We start from the raw sequence: 18,750 nt of genomic DNA, 5'->3' as shown, positions 1-18,750 counted from the left end.
TCTACCCCAGAGGAAGCCACTACTAAGTATGTCCCTTAGTATAAGCCCGTGCGCCACAACTACTGAGCCTGCTCTCTAGAGCCCGTGAGCCACAACTACTGAGCCCACCTGCCACAACTACTGAAGCCCACGTGCCTAGAGCCCGTGCTCCGCAATAAGAGAAGCCACCACAATGAGAAGCCCGCACACCACAAGGAAGTGTAGCCCCTGCTCACTGCAACTAGAGGAAGCCCGCGCGCAGCAATGAACACCCAACGCAGCCATAAGTAAATAAATAAATAAATTTATTTAAAAAAAAAATTCAATAGGGGGACTTCCCTGGTGCCACAGTGGATAGGACTCCACGCTCCCAGTGCAGGGGGCCCGGGTTCGATCCCTGGTCGGGGAACTGGATCCCACATGCAGGCTGCAACTAAGAGTTCGCATGCCATAACTAAGGAGCTGGCGAGTTGCAAGTAAGGAGCCCTGGAGCCACAACTAAGGAGCCTGCCTGCCGCAACTAAGACCCGGTGCAACCAAATAAATAAAAATTTTTTTAAAATAAATAAATAAATTCAGTTTAAGGGACTTCCCTGGCGGTCCAGTAGTTAAGACTTCACACTTCCACTGCAGAGGGCCTGGATTTGATCCCTGGTCGGGGAACTAAGATCCTTCATGCCACGTGGTATGGCCAAATATATAAATAAGTTCAATTAAAAAAATTTAACAGCCCAAACCGAGGGTTGGCAGCCTTGTGGAGAAACATGCTGTTATGGATTGAACTGTGTTCCTCCAAAATTCATATGTTGAATCCAAGGACTTCAGAACGTGACCTTATTTGGAAGTAGGGTCGTTGCAGATGTAATTAGTTGAGATGAGGTCATGAGTGTGGGTGCTAATCCAATATGACTGATGTCCTCATAAGAAGGCGGAATTAGGACACAGACGTGCACACAGGGAGGACACCATGTGAAGATGAAGGTAGAGATCGGGGCGGGGGGGAAGCTTCTGCAAACCAAGGAATGCCGAAGATTGCCAGCAAGCCCCCAGAAGCTAGGGGAGCGGCACGGAACACTCTTCCTCACAGCCCTCAGAAGGAACCAACCCTGCCAACACTTTGATCTCAGACTTCAGCCTCCAGAAACTATGAGACAATAAATTTCTGTTGTTTAAGCTACCCAATCTGTGGTACTTTGTTTCAGCAGCCCTAGCAAACTAAGGCACATGCCCACTTGTATGTTGCTCATGGGCCTGGGGACTGTTTATTTTCTCAGACCCAGAATTCACTTCTGAAATAACCCTACAGTTAAAATAACATACTTTGTGGAATACTACTCAGCAATAAAAAGGAAAAAATTGCTGATACATGCAACAACTCAAATGAATCTCCAGGGAATGATGCTGAGTGAAAAAAGCCAGTCCTAAAAGGTTACATCATGACTGATTCCATTTATATAACATATTTATCTGAAGTGACAGAACTGTAGAAATAGAGAACAGATTAGTGGTACCATAGGTTAGGAGTGAAGGGGAAGGGTATGCTTATAAAAGGGCAATGAGATCAGAGTTGTTCTTTGTCTTGACTGTGATGGTGGTTACTTGAACCAACACGTGATAAAGTTGCATAGAAACACACACACACACACACACACACACGTACAAATAACACTGGGGAAATCTGAATAAGACTGGTGGATTGTATCAATGTTAGTATCCTGGTTTTTGCAAGATGTTAGCATTGAGAGAAACTGGGCAAAGGGAACAGGGAATTTTCTCTGTATTAATCCTTACAAGTGCATGTGAATTTACAATGACCCCAAAATAAAAAGTTTAATTCAAAAAAATGACTTTGTCCAAGGATGTTCATAGCATCCCTACTGAGGATAGAGGAGCATCGGAAATAACCTAAACTACCCACAACAGAAGTCAGCTAAAGCCCTGAGGGTTTAACCCTGGGGAGTGTTGTCTAGCTCTGAACAATGACAAGTTTGTGGACTGAATAAATATAAAACTGAATTAGTGTTACGTGAAAAAGCAGATGGCATCACAGCAGGTTCTCTCTGAGCCATTTTGTGAAAAGCATGGCTATACCTTGGCAGAGAGTTAATTCAAAAGGATGGAGATAATTTAGAAGTTCAAGTCCACTGGATCCTTCTTTTCCTTCTCCTCCTCCTTCTCCTTCTTCTTCTCTTTACCTCTCGCTCTCTCTTTAAACATTACTTCAGTTTCAAATAAAATGATAACAATAAAATGAAATGAAATCCTGAGCTTTGCCATCCTCTGATCGTTGGCTCCTCCTTCCGTCTCCAGCAGGTGGCAGAAGTATTCCAAGGATGGTCCCCACGGTCTCCGCTTCCTGTGGATGAGCTGCAGATCCCAACAGCAGGTGGGGCTCCAGCATCAGTCCCGCCAGCTCAAGGAATCCAGACATCAGAACTGCCCTCTCCGAAATCCAGGGCAAGAAGGCAGTTGTCCGGCCACAATGGGGTTAACGGTCCACATTCCAGAGGAAGGGAATAGGAGGCTGGAGGGTCACAGACAAAGGGAGAGGGTTCTGAGGGCCCCCTTCTCACAACATCACCAGCTCTGTTGGGAGAGATAGATCACCCGCAACAATGGCCACAGCTGTTTTCGTCTGCCCTGAAGGAAACTGACTTAGGAAGCAGGTATCAGAGAGGGCCCTTCCTGCAGGGGCTTCTGTCTGGCTTGTAAAACTGTCAGAGCAGCTGCATTCATGTGTCGAGTGATGGATGATGGAAAGGAGGGACAGAAGGCCTCAGATGGACACGGCGACTTACAAGTCGAGGCAGGTGGCAGAGGCTTTGCAGAGGCTCTGCAGGTGGGGTGCACTGATTCATTGCCCACTGAAAATACCAAGGGACCTGGGCCACAGCCCGCTTCCCAGCCTCCTTCAGGGCCAGGAGTGGGTGCGCCTCCTCAAACAATCTGTCTGCAGTGAAAGCTTCCGCTGGCCCTCTTTCCTTGTCCTGCATCTCAGGTGTGAACATTCCTCCCCCGGGCCCCTCTTTCTTCTCTGGGGCCAAGGTAGCAATTCCTTTTGGGTTCTCTGTGGCTAGCTGGACCTGGGATGGCTTCACAGAATGCACCCGCGCTATGCACCAATAAGGTTTTCCATATAGGACTCAAAGCTGGTTTTGAAAAATGTAATGGGCTGGGAGACAAGAAAAAAAATATATCAGCACTAAAAATGCTGGCTTTCACTTTTGCTAAGAAAAGGGGTTTTGTGCTCTCTACTCCTACCCACAGCCTGGCCCAGGAAATAACTGCCTTTGGCCCATCAGCCTGCCAAGAAGTGCCTGTCACCAAGCACAGGATCCCCGAGGAGCATGAGCTGAGTTTTCCTCCTTGACTCCATCACCAGAGCCTGTTGACTTCTCATCCTGGCCTTGAAGCCAGAATCCCTGCCCCCTCAGCCAAGTGGAAGCCCTAGCTGTGATCCTCCAGTTTTCCCTCTTGCCTTCCAGAGGGATGACAAGAGGGGCTTTCCTGGTCAGGATAATTAATGCTGCGCTGCATGGGGTTGGGACCAATGAGATTTCTTAAAAAGTAGCCTTCTGCCTCTGCCTGGGTCCGTGAGGGCCAAATAGACACCCCTAGGGCTGTTTTATTTTGGTGGGGTGACAAATGAACTTGACCTGAGAAATGGGATTGGCTGGGCTAAGACCTGTGGAGAACTCAGAGCTGCTGTTTTCTATGTTAAGTTGGTCCAAAGTTTGTTTCGAGGAAGCCCGAGGGGCCCAGGGAGGTAGAGATTAGGAGCTGGAGCTCATTTTGATATCTGAAAACCGCAGCCGCCTGCACGCGGGAGGCTCTGAGAGCAGGCTTGCCTCACACGCCCCCTCACTGTGGGTCACCTGGGAGAACCAGCAGCAATTTGGGAGATTTCTGAGCTCAAGGAGGAGTCTTTGGGGAGGGCTTGCTCGGAGCACACCCCGTTCCCTCCCCCTGGGCTGAGGGAAGCATGGGACCAGCCCTGCCCCAGCCTGTCCTCATTGGCTGGCATGAGGCAGAGGGGGCTTTAAAAAGGCAAACGAGTCTGGGCTGGGGACCAGAGCCTGTGCTACTGGAAGGCCGGGTGCCCCCCTCCAGCTGGCACCATGCAGCTCTCTCTTGCCCTGTGTCTCGTCTGCCTGCTGGTACACGCAGCCTTCCGCGTGGTGGAGGGCCAGGGGTGGCAGGCCTTCAAGAATGATGCCACGGAAATCATCCCCGAGCTGGGCGAGTACCCCGAGCCTCCACCAGAGCTGAACAACAAGACCATGAACCGGGCAGAAAACGGAGGGCGGCCTCCCCACCACCCCTTTGAGACCAAAGGTATGGGATGGAGGAGAGCCTTTTCAGCCTAAGGGTCCTGGGAGGGTTCTCTTTGGGAGGTTTTGAAGACTGGGGTAGACTGTCAGTCGCTGCCAGCACCAATGGAGGGACCATCTTGCCTGTAGGCAGGGTAAGGATGGCATGCCAGCGTAGCCCTGGAATTCAAGTGCAAGGGCGTGGGGCTGGTAGGGGGCTGGCAGTGAGAGACCAGAGCAGGAAGGAGGCTGAGGTGGTGAGGGACAGCCTCAGGGGCTCGGAAAGGAGATTTCAAAGAATCCCCTCCTGAGAAGAGAGGAGCAGGGTCCAGCTGCTGACACCACTGGGGAGGAAATAAGGCAAGGGGGCCTCACATCATCTATGAGCACCTGCTGGATGCAGATACTACATGGGCTGTGCCTGAACCATACCCTGGGGAGCTCCCAAGTTGAAGGTGAAGAAACGGAGGCTTCAGCGAACTAGTAGCTTGTTAGTGAGTAGAGAGCTGAGATTTGAAGCCAGTTTGATCCAATTACAAGACAGCCCTGGTGGGGGACTGTGTGGGGGGCATCGGAGGCCAAAAGCCAGAGCAAATCCCTGCAAAGCAGTGGGAAAGGACACCAAAGAGGCACCCCTTCAGCTCCCACCACCCATGGTCTACTCAGTGAGCTGGCACTTGAGGGAATGGGAGCTGCAGGCACAGTTTTAGCTTCTGACCTGGGTGGTAACTGGGTCCAGGCCCTGGAGGGAAGGCAGCATCCTCTGTGCAGGGCGTGGACACAGGTGGCACCATCTGTCCTGAATCCCCACCCCAGACCCTGACTTGCCTCCTTCCTGGGAGGGACCCTGACCCTAGCGGAAAGGCAGTGGCCCCAGTGGAGGGCACACCTGGGTTCCTGGTCAGGTCTGCACATAGAAGCCTAGGGGGCAGTGTGCACAGCTGGCTCTGCAGCTGGCAGGAATGGCTGGGGGCGGGGGCTGGAATGACGCTTCAGAGTGAGGCCCTCTGGCTATGGTCCAGGTGGGAGAGGAGTCCACTGCCCAGGCCCCTGCATCCCATCCTGCCCTGCCTCACAACCAGCTGGGAATGGGGGTCTGCAAAGGGCACCCCCCAAGGAGGCCTCTCCCCTGCTCCTGCCCAGGGAAGGTCAACTAAGCTCAAGCAATGGACTATAGGGGACCCAAGCACAAGACGTCCTCCCTGGGCTCCCATGAGAGCTACAGGCCCGGAGGAAGGCATGTGCTCAAAACAAAGTCGCCCTTTGCAGAGGAAGTGCCTAACCTAGGGGTACTATTCTTGGAAAGCCCCAAAGCCTCCTTCCCTGGGCAAACAGGCCATGCCCACACACCACCCTTGGGGCTTGGGAGCAGAGGTGAGGATGCCAAACCAACCCAGAAACCAGGAGGCCAGCCGTGGGAGAGAGGGAACCCCGACATCTCCCCTGCTGTGCTTGTTCTCACGGGGGTGGCTGTGGCGGGGGGGTTGGCCTTCTTTGCCTCCTCTCTGGTTTTGGACTTAGGACTATTTTTCATCCCTTTGTGTCACATTGGAACTGTCCCTATGAGACCCTTGGGGACGGACAAGTGCTCACATGAGGACAAGCTGTTTAAAAAAGCTCCCACCCATCTAAGCCCACACTAGGAGACATGACCAAGGTGTCTTCGGGGACAAAGCCAGGCCTTAGAGCTCAAACTTTCTCTGCCCAGGGAGCAAGCCTGTGCCACCACTGGGTGTCAATCAAATGTCACAGAAGAGATTCACCCAGCACGGTGCCTGGTATACAGCACGTGCTTAATAAATGTTTGTGGCGGCCAAAGCTGTAGGTTTTCAGTCAGAGCTTGGTCTCCCTCTGGTAGGGAAGTAACCATAGTAAAATTAGTAAAAAGCAGCCCTTTTCCCCCCACCCAGCATCCCTCGGTGCTCGGGCACACTGCTTCCACCCCTGTGGGAGCTGAGAAGCTCTGGGACCCCAGAGGAGCAGAGTCAGGAGACCGGCTCTGCCTATCCGGAAAGAGCTTTTCCCTCTCTGGACCTCAGTGTCCACAGTGATAATGAGGGGGTTGGACATGCTGCCATTGGCTCCTTTCAAGTCTAATGACTTCAGTCTCCTCTCCACCTCCCCTTCCATCCTTCTTCTCAGTAGCTGCCCTGATTTATTATCTTCAATTAACCCCTACAACTTTTTCCATCCCCCGACCCCCAGTCTCCCCTCCCAACCGGCTGGAAAAGGAATTTGGGAGAAGCCAGAGCCATTCAGAGAATGTGGCTAATACCTACCCTACTGAGGCCAGGGGCCCTGTGGCACAGATGTGACTTAAGTCTGGCAAAGAGGGCCCCCTTGGAGAGGAATAATAATAACATAATAACAGTCAACACTTCCAGCTCTTAGTATGTTCCAGGCAGTGTCCCCTGCATTACAGATGTAATGGATTAGCTCACTGAATCTTCAAGACAACCCATTTTACAGATAGGAAGCACAGAGAGGTTAAGTAACTAGTCCAAGGTCACACAGTCATGGAGCTGATATTTGAACTGAAGCAATCACTTGGCTCCAAAGTTTTAGGGGGAGAGGGTGGATCGGAGATCTTTCCCCCCAATTCCAGAGTACCTGGGCCCTTCCCATAACAGATCCCCAGAGGCAAAAGCGTCTGGGGAGAGGCAGGTTTGGAAGAGGCGGAGTGGTTTGGAGGGAGGCGGGACGGATGGTCGCCCTCACGCGCGCTTCTCTCCGCAGACGCCTCCGAGTACAGCTGCCGCGAGCTGCACTTCACCCGCTACGTGACGGACGGGCCGTGCCGCAGCGCCAAGCCGGTCACCGAGCTGGTGTGCTCGGGCCAGTGCGGCCCGGCGCGCCTGCTGCCCAACGCCATCGGCCGCGGCAAGTGGTGGCGCCCGAGCGGGCCCGACTTCCGCTGCATCCCCGACCGCTACCGCGCGCAGCGGGTGCAGCTGCTGTGTCCGGGCGGCGCGGCACCGCGCGCGCGCAAGGTGCGCCTGGTGGCCTCGTGCAAATGCAAGCGCCTCACCCGCTTCCACAACCAGTCCGAGCTCAAGGACTTCGGGCCGGAGGCCGCCCGGCCACAGAAGGGCCGGAAGCCGCGGCCCCGCGCCGGGGGCGCCAAAGCCAACCGGGCCGAGCTGGAGAACGCCTATTAGAGCCCGCCCGCCGCGCCGCGCCCCCAGCGGGCGCCCCCGACCCAGGCGCCCCAGGTTTCCGCCCCTTGCGCGCGCGGTTTGATCGTTTGTGTTTCACTTTAAATACCTGCAACCCAGGGCCGGGGGCTGAAACCTTCCCGGCTGCAGGCCCTGGGGATCCGGGTGTCAGCAAAGCCCCCCAACCCCCCGCCTGCCGAGGGGGTCCCCAGGGGCAGGGGAGGGAGCTGAGAGTCACAGACACTGAGCCACGCAACCCCGCCCTCCGGGGCCGCCTACCTTTGCTGGTCCCACTTCAGAGGAGGCAGAAAAGGAAGCATTTCACTGCCCTGGAGTTTTAAGGGAGCAGTGGAGAAAAATCCAGGGACTGGTTAAGAAAGTTCGATAAGATTCCCCTTCCCCCCACCTCTCTGCCTGGCAAGTTGTGCCCAGAACACATGCCTGGGGTCCGTAGACAGGGTGTCTAGTCCTGGCTCTGCCACTAACGTGCCGGGTGACTTCGGATTATTACACTCTTCTCTTTCTGGACCTCGATTTCCTCTTTGTAAAATGGAAGTGGGGGTGGGATTAACATCTGGAGGAATTAACATCTGGAGGAATCTACTGTCATATGATTCCAAGGACTCGGGTGCCCTTTGAATGGACAGAGGAGAGAGCGTTTGGATTGAATCACTGACGTGGTCGCTTCCAGAATTCGGAGTTGTAATCCTCTGATCTGACAGCCAAAGATGAGAAACAAGCAGGAAAAAAGAAAAGAGTCTATTTATGGCTGACAAACTCGTGGAAGAAGCTGTGGTGTGTCCCAGCCTGGCCTCCCAGATGATTGGCTACCTCCACCCCTCCATCTCAAAGGACGCAGAAACAACACCATCAACTGGGGTAGAGGAGAAGGTCCCAAGGGTGGTGGGAGGCACAGAAATCACCCCCTATTCCCAAAGAGCAACAACCCCCCGCCACCATGGCCACATTTTAACATCACCCTCTGCAGAGAAGCTCAAGGTCCCAGCACCCTGGGCTTCCGGGCCCAAGAGAGCAGGCACCACCCATTCAAAGGCCAACGGGTCCCTTCCAAGGCACTTCCTCCTGCCTACCATTCACGGACACATTTCTGTCTGGAAAAGAGCTTCTTACTGTTGTTATGTGTGATGGCATAGCTTACATTAAAATAATATTATTGGGGAAAAAATTACAAGTGCTGTATATATGCTGAGAAGCTGCAAAGCTTAATGCTGCCATCCAAAAATCTTTTGGAAAATCATTTCCAGACACCACTTACTTTCTGTGCAGTTTTTAATTGCTAAAAAAAAAAAATTTTTTTTTTAAACAGAAGCACATGCCATGTGAAAGCCTGCCCAGCTGGTCGTTTCTGCAATCTTTTCATGTGGAATTTGTCCACAGAATGAAAGTAGCAGTTTAAAAAAAAAGTTAAGTTACATATTTATTTTCTCACTTAAGTTATTTATGCAAAAGTTTTTCTTGTAGAGAATGACAACGTTAATATTGCTTTATGAAATATCAATCTGTTCTTTCAGAGTCCAGAAGCATTGTTAATAAAGACAATGAATTGTTAAGGAAAGGATGTGGTCTTGTTTTGTCAACCACACGTGGTCATTTCTGTCAACGTTAACATCCTTCTCTTGGTCACTAGAGCTTAAACCTGGGAGGCACCTTTGATTGTGTTATGGTGGCCCTTGTGGCAATTATGTCCTTCCTTTGAAAGGTCATGTTCATCCCTTCCTTTCCAAACCGAGACCTCATCCCTTCACCTCGGCCATTGTATTAACCTCAGCCTGGTCTCTTTAGCAGCCTGTCGTTCACACTGGCTTCCCAAATCACTGTTCTCATCATGTCCTACCCCTGCTCAAAAATCCCTCAAGAGCTCCTCCTTGTCCAGGATCAAGTTCAGGCTTCTCACTCTGCCATGGAAGTCCGCTTGATTCCCATCCCCCATTCTCCCAAGCTCCCTTAATTACTCCCAAGTGGCCGCAGACTGTCCTGATCCTTGCCCGCCCGGCTTACCGCCCTTGCTTACCACCCCCAACAACTCCTGCTCTTTCTCTGGGGTGCATGTTCTTTGTCACCTCTACCGTGAACCTTCCAGAGACAATCCAATCCCCGATGATCCCTCTCTCCTCAGACGTCCAGCCCCTTTGTCCGTGCCACTCCTTTGGTTTCTGATTCTGTGTCTTCCATTGGACATTCACTCACGGGCCACCTGTTTCACCTGGCCGAGCTGTGCTTGGTACTGGGATAGACACAAAGCCAAGTACATGTTAGGACCAGCTCACAGGAGCTCAGTCAAGCTTTTTCCCAAATGTGAATTTTATGCCTCCCCAATGAACATGTAAACCCTTCACAAGCAGGGACAATGTCTTGTACTTCTCTCAGAACTCTTGCCTCACCTAATAGTTCTGGACGCTAGCTGAGAATCAAGAAATATTCTTCCATTGCCATCAGGAGGGATGATCAATTGCAAACCTTTGAATTAAGTCCAGCCCATCTTGGGGTAACCCCACCCTCAAAGTAAGCTGAGGTCCTCCCCCTAACTTTTCCCTTTAACTCCCAATGAGCCCTCCTAAATTCATTATCATCATCAAGTCTTTGATAGGTGTCAGTGGGTGTTGCCACTTCCAGGCCCCAAGGAGACCTCAGTGAGACCCTACAGGGAATCCACGCATCGTCAGGAGTGTCCCAGGGCCCAGAACACGAGAGCAGGTAGGAAATGGATACATCGTCCAGCCCCCAAAGGCAGTGTGGCACAGGTGGGTGGGACACGGACTCTGGAGCCTGGTTTGTGTTTGAATCTGAGCCGTGGGCTCAGTTCCCCGCCCTGACACTCACTCGAGCTGCTCAGAGCCTGGTTGGTGGGCACGTGCTCAAATAATCAGGTCACATTGTTCTGTACAAAGTGTTACGAGGACCAGGGACGGCAGTAATTTACTCTGTGGTGGGTGGGGATGAGGGATAAAGCTTAGGGAGGGTTTCACGGAAGTGGGTGCTGCTTAGCAGTTTGCCAGGTGGAGAAGGGAGCAGGGACATTCTAGGTAGAGGGCACGGCCCAAGCCAAGGCGCTGAGGCTGAAGGTTCGTGGGCAGAGGAGACTCAATTCCTTAACATGTACTGAGTCCTCGTCAGGTGTAAGGCAGCGTGGGGGAACTGGGGATTCAAACCAATGCCCCAACCCTGAGATACACCTAGGGTTCTGCTTCTGGGACCCGGAGATCCAGGAGGGATGAGCCCAGGCTACACTCCCATTACCACGAGGGGAAAAAAAACCCAAATCTAAATTGTAGGTCGGGCTGGGAGTTATTTATGGAAAGTTATATTCTACCTACATGGGGTCTCTGAGCCTGGCGCCGATCAGAAACGGAACAGACAGCAGGCTCAGCTGGGAGGGGCAGCGTTCTGCTGCAGGAGCATATGTTCTGGGGGTGCAGCCAGACGTGCGGCTTGTATTAATAGTCTGAGAGTCACACAGACAGAGGGACAGAAGGAAATAGGTCTCTCTGTCTCTCTGTCTCTGTCTCTCTCTCTCACACACACACACACACACACACACTCCAAGGGGCTCCACCTAGATTGCAAGTACAAACCAGACCACCTTTGCCCAAGGAGGTAGAGCGAAAGAAACTCAAAGAAGCCAAACGGCAACCAAACGTCCCCATTTTCCTTGAAGCAGGCAGGACTTGGGCAGTTGGGGAGGGTGGAAAGCCTGCAAAAGCTACCTGCGTGTGAGCCGAGCTCAGAAACACAGCAGCTGGAGGCTGGTGCCATAGCCCACACCCCTCGTACCTGATCCCAGACGCAGGCCTGCCCTAATTCCTGATCATTGATTCTAACTCTGGGTCCTGCAGTCATTCCTGCCCTCCCCTACCCCGCCCGTTCCTGGAGTGCATCCTCTGTCTTCTCCCTTGTCCAAGGGCAGGCAGAGGCTCAGATCTGGCAGCTTTGACCAACAGCTGAAGTTCCTTTTGTGGCCAGAGGGGCAGGAGGCAGGGGGACTGTCGCTCTTAATTAATGCAATCATGCACCTGGTTTGTCCAGGACACCTATTGGCGCAGCGTAATTATTAACAACTCCCACTTTTACTCTCAAAAATGTCCTGGTTTGGGCAATAAACTATATGGTTCCCTTGCTGTTAAAAGATGCAACTTTCTTTGGACTGGCTGGGGCCCAGTTACCCATTTGCAAATGCTGGTCCTCTGCCTGGGATGCTCCTTGCGGGCAGGGACTCTTGTCTGGTGCTGCTCCCCAGGGCACCCCCAGTACCCAGCGTGCAGGAGGCGACTTATATGCATTGTGGTCGCATAGTTGTTGTTCAGTTTATTTAGGAGTTCTTCCCTCGTGAGAGCAGGTGGACGGAATAGACTGGGATGTATGGATGATGGTGAGAGCGGGGAGGGGATGATCTGACTTCTGTGCAAAGAAGCTGTTTGCCCGGATTGTTTTACGTTAGGTTTCTGAGGATAAGACACAGGTTCTACCCTCAAGCAGTTTATAATCTTGCTGAGGGTCAAGTGGAAAATGAGGGCACTAGGTACAACTGTGGAGTATGTGACCATTTGTCACCAGAGTGATAGAGTCAGGGGAGGGTGGGAGCTTGAGGAAACAAGGCAGGAGTGGGGTCCACCTGAGCTTTGAAGGCTGCCAGGATTCAGAGGGGCAGAGAGGAGAGGCAATAGAAAGAAAGGGAGCAAAGGGGGCCCACATCGGGTGGAGTGGGGTGATGCCAGCATGGGACCTGGCATGCAGCAGGCTCGCTCTCTCTATGATTATTGCAGAAGGAAGCAGAAGCCAGGAAGGAGAGAAGGGTAGGGTGGGGGTAGATACTGTCAATCACGGCAGGAGAGAGGGGGCATCAACTGGCAAGGAGGGAAGGGCTGAGTCCCCGTAAGGGTGGCATTGACTCCCGTGAGGAAGACAAGGGGCTGGGTCGCAGGTGCCAAAGGGTGCCCCAAACGATGTTCCGTTCTCCACCAGCCTGGCAGGGCTGCTTTGGAGACTAAGTCCCGTCTTTCTTACGACCTCCCTCGGCCCTAGTTCCCAATTTCCCTCCAATCACGTGGGCTGTCTGAGCTTGGGTCCTGCCCACCAAGAAGGCCAGAGCTGGCAGTGGGCAGCTGCAGGTAGGAGATGGGTACCCATGAAGGAGAGTGGGAAAGGCAGATGGACAAAGAGGAGCCCAGACCACAAACCTCACTTGCTTGACAACTTCCTGAGGTCTGATCTTGCCAGCAGTTTGAAGGCGGAGGCAGGAGAAGAAGTAGGAGAAAGGAGAAGACGGACATGGAAAGGAGAAGAGGAATAATCATTCTTTCATTGCACTGAAGTTGACCGAGAGCCGGCTGCATGCCAGGCACCGCCCTAGGCTCCAGGCACGTGGTCGCCATCACGGAGCCTCTCGAAGCTCACGATCTAGTGCTGGCAGGGGGATGGATGTTAGACAACAAGGAAATGCATAGTATAATGCCCAGGAGTGAAAAGTCCTGTAAGGAAAAATAAAGCAGGTGAGCAGACAGAGAGCCATGGAGGTGGCCAGGCCAGGCCTCTCTGAGGAGGTGGTATTTGAGATGAAACCTAAATGCAGGGAGGGCGTGAGCCACACAAGGACAGGGGATGCGTGTGCCTGGAGGGGAACGGCAAGTGCAAAGCCCCTGAAGGTATGGAGGGGGTGGAGAAGCGACACCACTAATTGCCTTGGGTGGCTTTCAGGCGTCTCTGTGCCAAGGCTGCTAACCCCTGATCTGGAAGCCAGCGTGGTAATTATAATTATAGTGGGGAGAGGCACGCACGCGCATGTGTGTGTGTGTGTGTGTGTGTTTGTGTGTGTGTGTAAAAGAGAGTCTCTCTTTGTATGTTCTTCTGTCTCTGTATGTTAAAGACCAAATGGTCCCCAGAAAAGAATAATTTGCATATTATTAATTATGTAGCTACACATGCCTTTATTCTTTGTTTTGAATTTTATTTTATTATACATCAGGTTCTTATTAATTATCTATTTTATACTTATTAGTGTATACATGTCAATCCCAATCTCCCAATTCAACCCACCACCACCGCCCCCCAGCCCTTTCCCCCCTTGGACTCCATACGTTTGTTCTCTGCACTTGTGTCTCTATTTCTGCCTTGCAAACCGGTTCATCTGTACCATTTTTCTAGATTCCTCATATAACGCATGCCTTTATACTTAAAGCACATGATAGGTTTGCTTAAATAAGGTCATGGGCATCGGGCAGGTGTCTTCTTTCTAGGACACACATATGTTATGAGATTCATATATAATAGCAGAAAAGTCTGCAGTTTTCCTTTAGTGGATGCCCACAAAATCCAGCCTGGGATGGAAGCAAGGATTAGCTCGGCTTGGGAAAATGCAAACATGGATGTGTTGATTGTTTTTTCCTGCCGTGGCTTTAGCCTGGACATATACATATATGTAGAAGTATACATGTTTATTCTGAGACCCTGGATCAAGGGTTGGAGATCTGAAGGGTAAGCAGGAGTCTAGAAATGAATTCCTCCTGGAAAGATTCATTCTTACTTCTCGGAACTGGATAAGAACGTTCCCATCAAGCAGCACACTCACGTGACAGCATCCACTGCAAACTCCCTCCTAGAAGACTGGCTTTCAGTCTGCTCTTTGGTTTTTGCACATGTGGTCACACGTGGGTGCATGTGTGCACGTGTGCACACACACCATCTTTACTCTGAACATATAATGTCAAACGTTCCCAGGTATTCTACAAGCCTCCTGTTTCTGCCCCTTCGTTAGCAGGTGTCCAAGAACAGTACTGGCATCTGGGGACTGAGAACGATGCTGAGATCCAGAAGTCACATCAGATCACAATCGTGGCCAGTTATGGACAAGACAGAGCCCCTTGTCTTCCAGGGACACCAGACAAGAGGCCAGGATTGCACCGCAGCTCTGCCCAGAGGACAAAAGCCACCCAAGAAGGTGGGGTGTTTTCTGTATGTGTTGCCCTCAGGGGCCCCCCAAGATCTGCCTCCTCCATCCAGGAGAAGCTGTGTGGAGACCAAGAGGCCAGCTGGGGGTCCCTTCTCTCAATCTCCCTCCTTCCATCTTCTACACCACTACCAGAGGGACCTTTCTCTGTTTTTTAAAAAACAAAGTTCAAATTAAAAAAAAAAAACAACTTTGCTCCATTATTTCTTTTATATATAAAAACAAATAGAACATTATAGACAAAGTTCTCTGTATTTCTCCCCTTCCCCATGCCTTTCTCTCACTCTCCAGAAGCAACAATCCATGTTTCTGTGCTTTTCTACATATATTATTTGTAACCATATACAAATGTGTGGTTTTAAATTTTACATGCATTTGATCATACTATACATGTTCTGAAACTCACCTTTTTTTTTTTTTTTTTTTTTACTCAAAATTATGTTTTTAAGATCTAGCCGTGTTGGATCATTTTTAACTACTGAACTCTATTACATTTTGTCACTATGTCACTATTTGCTTATCTACATTTTCCTATGGATAAGCAAATAGTGGACATTTATTTTGTTTCCAGAGTTTTCACAAGCAATGCTATAAGGAAGTTGCCTGCATTGTTTTCCTATATAACAGAGTTTGTTCAAGACAGAAAGAAGTGAGTGTTCTAATATAAAAATTTAATCATGTTGCTTCCTTGCTCAAAATTCCTCCATGGCTCCCTATTACCTAAAGGATAAACTCTAAACTCCTTAGCCTCTGGTTTCTGCCTACCTCTCCAGCCACACATTAGACCACTGGCCTCCTTAACACTTTATTCCCTGCAATATTATATTTCTTTCGATTTCCAAAAAGTCCAGATAGTTTTAAACCTCTGTGCTTTCACACATGCTGTTAAGTCTGCCTAGGACACCCTCCTTCCACTTCTCTGATCTGGAAAGTTTTCTTCACCTTCAAGTCTCAAATGCTGCCTCCTCTGTGGGGGCAGACCGCTGTGCCATCATGCACATACTGCATCACAGGGCATCACATGGGCTGAACTTGGCTACCTCCCCTACCAATTGTGAGCCTAGGGAGGGCAGAGTCCCAGCCTTTGCACATTTGTAACCCCAGTGCCTTTGCACAGGCTTGGTCAGAGTCAGTGCTTAATAATTGTTTATTGAATTAATGGATGTTTGGACAGTAGGGCGTGATTTGAGCAGCAATGAAAACTCCAGCTTCCTTCTAGCTCAGCAGCAGGCAAGAGCTCTGGGACTACCTTTCCAAATGCATTTCTTTCATTCAAGTCCTTCTATAGCTTTTCAGTGTTGTTGGGGGCAGTGGGGCCCCTCCCAAGAAAACCAAGTCCGTGGTTGTTTACCCAGGACATTATCACGTGTGCAAATTACAGATACCTCTATCACTTGGCCAACAATTTGGTGTTGTGGTGTGAGGTTATTTCTATGTCTGAAGAAAACAGCTCGGCTCTGACTAAAGAAATAAATGATATCATTTTTCGTTCAGGCAACCAGATTCCTTGGTACAAAAGCCTCCCTGGGGAGAAGCTCCGGGACAGCGTGGCTCCTCTGAGGCTATTTACATCTGTCAGCTTCTCTAATCTCTGGCCTTCCTTCCTTTGCCTGTTTCCTTCCCTTCACACAGAGGTCGGTGTTGAGCCCCGTCCTTGCAAGGAGGGTACTGGAGCCACCGTTCTCACGTATGCTCTGGGGGTGGGTGCGGGTGAGGTTTTAGCCTAGTGGCATTTGGGTTCCCCACCCCCCTTCTCTTTTTTCTTAGAAACCAGCCTCAATTTAAGATAATGACTCTCTTTGCTGGCTGGTGATCGCTATTTGTAGGGACTTATTTTTCCCTGGTCAATTTGGCTAAGAGAAGTTGGATCTAAAAGGGAGCATTTTCTAAAAATGTTGCTGGACAGTTGGTAGGGCACCAAGGGCGTCTTCCGGATCACCTTTACCATGAGGGCCTGGGTGCCCTTGTCTTAAAAGGAGAGTTGGAGATGGAAACAGACTCCCGAGCCTTTTATGACCAACGGGCTCAGGATGGCTCTTTAAAATGTCACTGAAACCTGGGGTAACAAAGGCCCTGAGAAGTCATTTGATCTGGACTTGGCGGAAATATTCCAGTTCCTGCACAGCCAGTCCCCAGCTCCTCTCCAGCCCTGTCTGCTGTCGGTGTCCCTCACCCCTAACCGCTCCTGGCTCCCCCCTCCACCCACGCTGCTCTCTGAGTTCCTCGAAAGCACCGGTTTGTAGCTTATGGCAATGCTGTTCCCTCCGCCCGGAATGCTCTTCCTGAATTCTCTGCCCTCCAATGTCAGCTCAAGTGTCACCTCCTCCAAGGCCTTCCCTGACCTCCCCATCTGAAACAGGACTCTACTGTTCTCTTTCCCAACCCTTGTCGCAATTTGTCATTTTGCATTAGTGTCACGTCGTGTCTGCTTCTGCTGCCCAATCGTCAGTTCTATTAGGCAGGGGCTGATCTGGCCTCCTCTCCACGCTGTGCCCTGTGATGAGACCCACGAGCCTGGCACACAGCAGGGCTCAGGAAATGTTTGTAAATGAATGAACTGGCAAGGAGCAAGGGGGCCACCAGCCCACGCCCTCTACTATTGATGTTAATAGGACCATTGCAGGTGTCATTTAAATACTGGATCACAAACACAGTCGAGCTGTGGTCAGCTCACACAGCCCTCCTCCTGGAGAGGGAATAAGAGACTCCAGATCTGGAAAAATGTTTTGAGCTTTTCTATTTCTCATCCTTTGTTTCTTTAGCACAAGAAGCTTTCCTTCCCTTAATCACTGTTTTGCCCTGTCACCCCCCACCCCGCCCCTCCCCAGTACTCACTCCTTCATCAGAGACTTCATTTTGCTAACAATACCGTTTGTAGAATCCATTTCATGTTCTCCTGGTCCTGTCGCGCTGTCTGGGGAGACCCAGGCGCACCTCTGAAGTCAGGGTGGGGCTTATCCACTCCGCAGCTTCTGCTTGGCTGGCCAGCTGGGTGCCTCCAGCCCCTCGGGGGCTGCAGCCAGACACCTGGGATTCCCGATGACTCCCCCGTCCCCTCATTCCCTACATCCAAACCACTGACCACCATGTATGTGATTTCTACCTTCTTCTATCTGCCTAATGTCCCTTGAACCCATTCATTTCTCTCCAGTGCCACCTGCTGGTTCAGCCATCCTCTCCCCTGTCCCTGCCTCCAAGGTTCTCTGGGCCTCTGGACTTAACCTCCTCCAAGCCAGTCTTCCCCAAGGAGTGGAATCCGATCCTGCCCTTCCTCTGCTTAGCACTGTGGCCTCAGGATGGTGAGCCCTCACCTCGACCGGGCCCTGGGCCAGACCTGATCAGACCTCCCAGTTCCAGCTCCTTCTCTTCCCAGTGCCTGTCAAACTCCCAGGTGCCTCGCTGGGCATCTCTCACTTCCCCCAAGACCCATGCTCTCTCACACCTCCAGCCTTTATGCAGCTGGTCCCTCACTTAAAAGCCTTTCCTGCATCACCTGCTACTCTTGTCTCAGCTCACATCACTTCTCCCACTGAGCTTTCCGGCCTGGGCTAGGACCCTCCCCTGTATTCTCATGACAGATCATACCTTCCCTTCTTTTGCTCTTGGCATGGTGCCGTTTCATCACCAATTTACAGTCTATTTTCTCTGTTAGACTGGAAGCTTCATGAGGACAGGGGCTGGCTGTCCTGCTCAGGGCTGCAGAGAAGACCCTGATTTGAAAATTCTGTAACATGGATGTGCAGGAGCAGCCAAACTTGAAGGATATAACTTGACCTAACTTTGCCTCAGGAGCCCAGCCAGGAGGATCTGATCTCCCAGGACTGGAGTTTGGAGACCTGTGGGAAAGGAGGAGCCCCAGGCATCCTGTGGTCTGATCTTGTCTTCAAGCCGGCATAACTGCGTTCCAGAAGGACAAACCATGGGACAGCCCTCTGAGACTTCTAGACGGAAGTCTGGACACACCTCCCCCTCCTCCTGGCAGGTGGCCTGAAAGAGGGCACAGCTCTCTTAACATTTGAGTGTAAGAGTGCCTGCTCCTTCTCCAGCCCTGGATATTAAGAGGTCTACCAGATGCACCGTGTGTGTGGCGGGGGGAAGGTGGGGTGGGGGGGATGTTTATGGAGTTTTGTTTTTTTTTTGCTCTTAAAAAGGGACTCATGATAAAAACTGTATTGGGCTTCCCTGGTGGCGCAGTGGTTGAGAATCTGCCTGCCAATGCAGGGGACACGGGTTCGAGCCCTGGTCTGGGAAGATCCCACATGCCGCGGAGCAACTAGGCCTGTGAGCCACACAGCCAAAAATAAATAAATTTAAAACTGTATTGATCAGGATCCAGCCAGGGAAG

At 51.2% G+C, this 18,750-nt stretch overlaps 1 protein-coding gene across 1 annotated transcript; it reads left to right on the top strand.

The window, feature by feature from the left end:
* The first annotated feature begins 544 nt into the window (after positions 1-544).
* SOST (sclerostin) lies at positions 545-10,250 on the top strand. The gene is made up of 2 exons (XM_082442739.1): positions 545-4,314; positions 7,026-10,250. The coding sequence occupies exons 1-2, from the start codon at positions 4,098-4,100 to the stop codon at positions 7,445-7,447; spliced, it is 639 nt and encodes a 212-aa protein (XP_082298865.1). The 5' UTR covers positions 545-4,097; the 3' UTR covers positions 7,448-10,250.
* The last annotated feature ends 8,500 nt before the right edge of the window (positions 10,251-18,750 follow it).

This window comes from Balaenoptera physalus (assembly GCF_965194825.1).
Source record: "Balaenoptera physalus genome assembly, chromosome: 20".
NCBI lineage: Eukaryota > Metazoa > Chordata > Mammalia > Artiodactyla > Balaenopteridae > Balaenoptera > Balaenoptera physalus.
The sequence above is the reverse complement of the archived record's forward strand: the minus strand, read 5'-3'. Positions and strand labels throughout refer to the sequence as shown.

Excerpts from the sequence above, each read along its gene's own strand:
- SOST (XM_082442739.1), top strand. The coding sequence starts at position 4,098 with ATGCAGCTCTCTCTTGCCCTGTGTCTCGTCTGCCTGCTGGTACACGCA. Across the intron at positions 4,315-7,025 it reads CCACCCCTTTGAGACCAAAG|ACGCCTCCGAGTACAGCTGC; the intron begins GTATGGGATGGA and ends TTCTCTCCGCAG.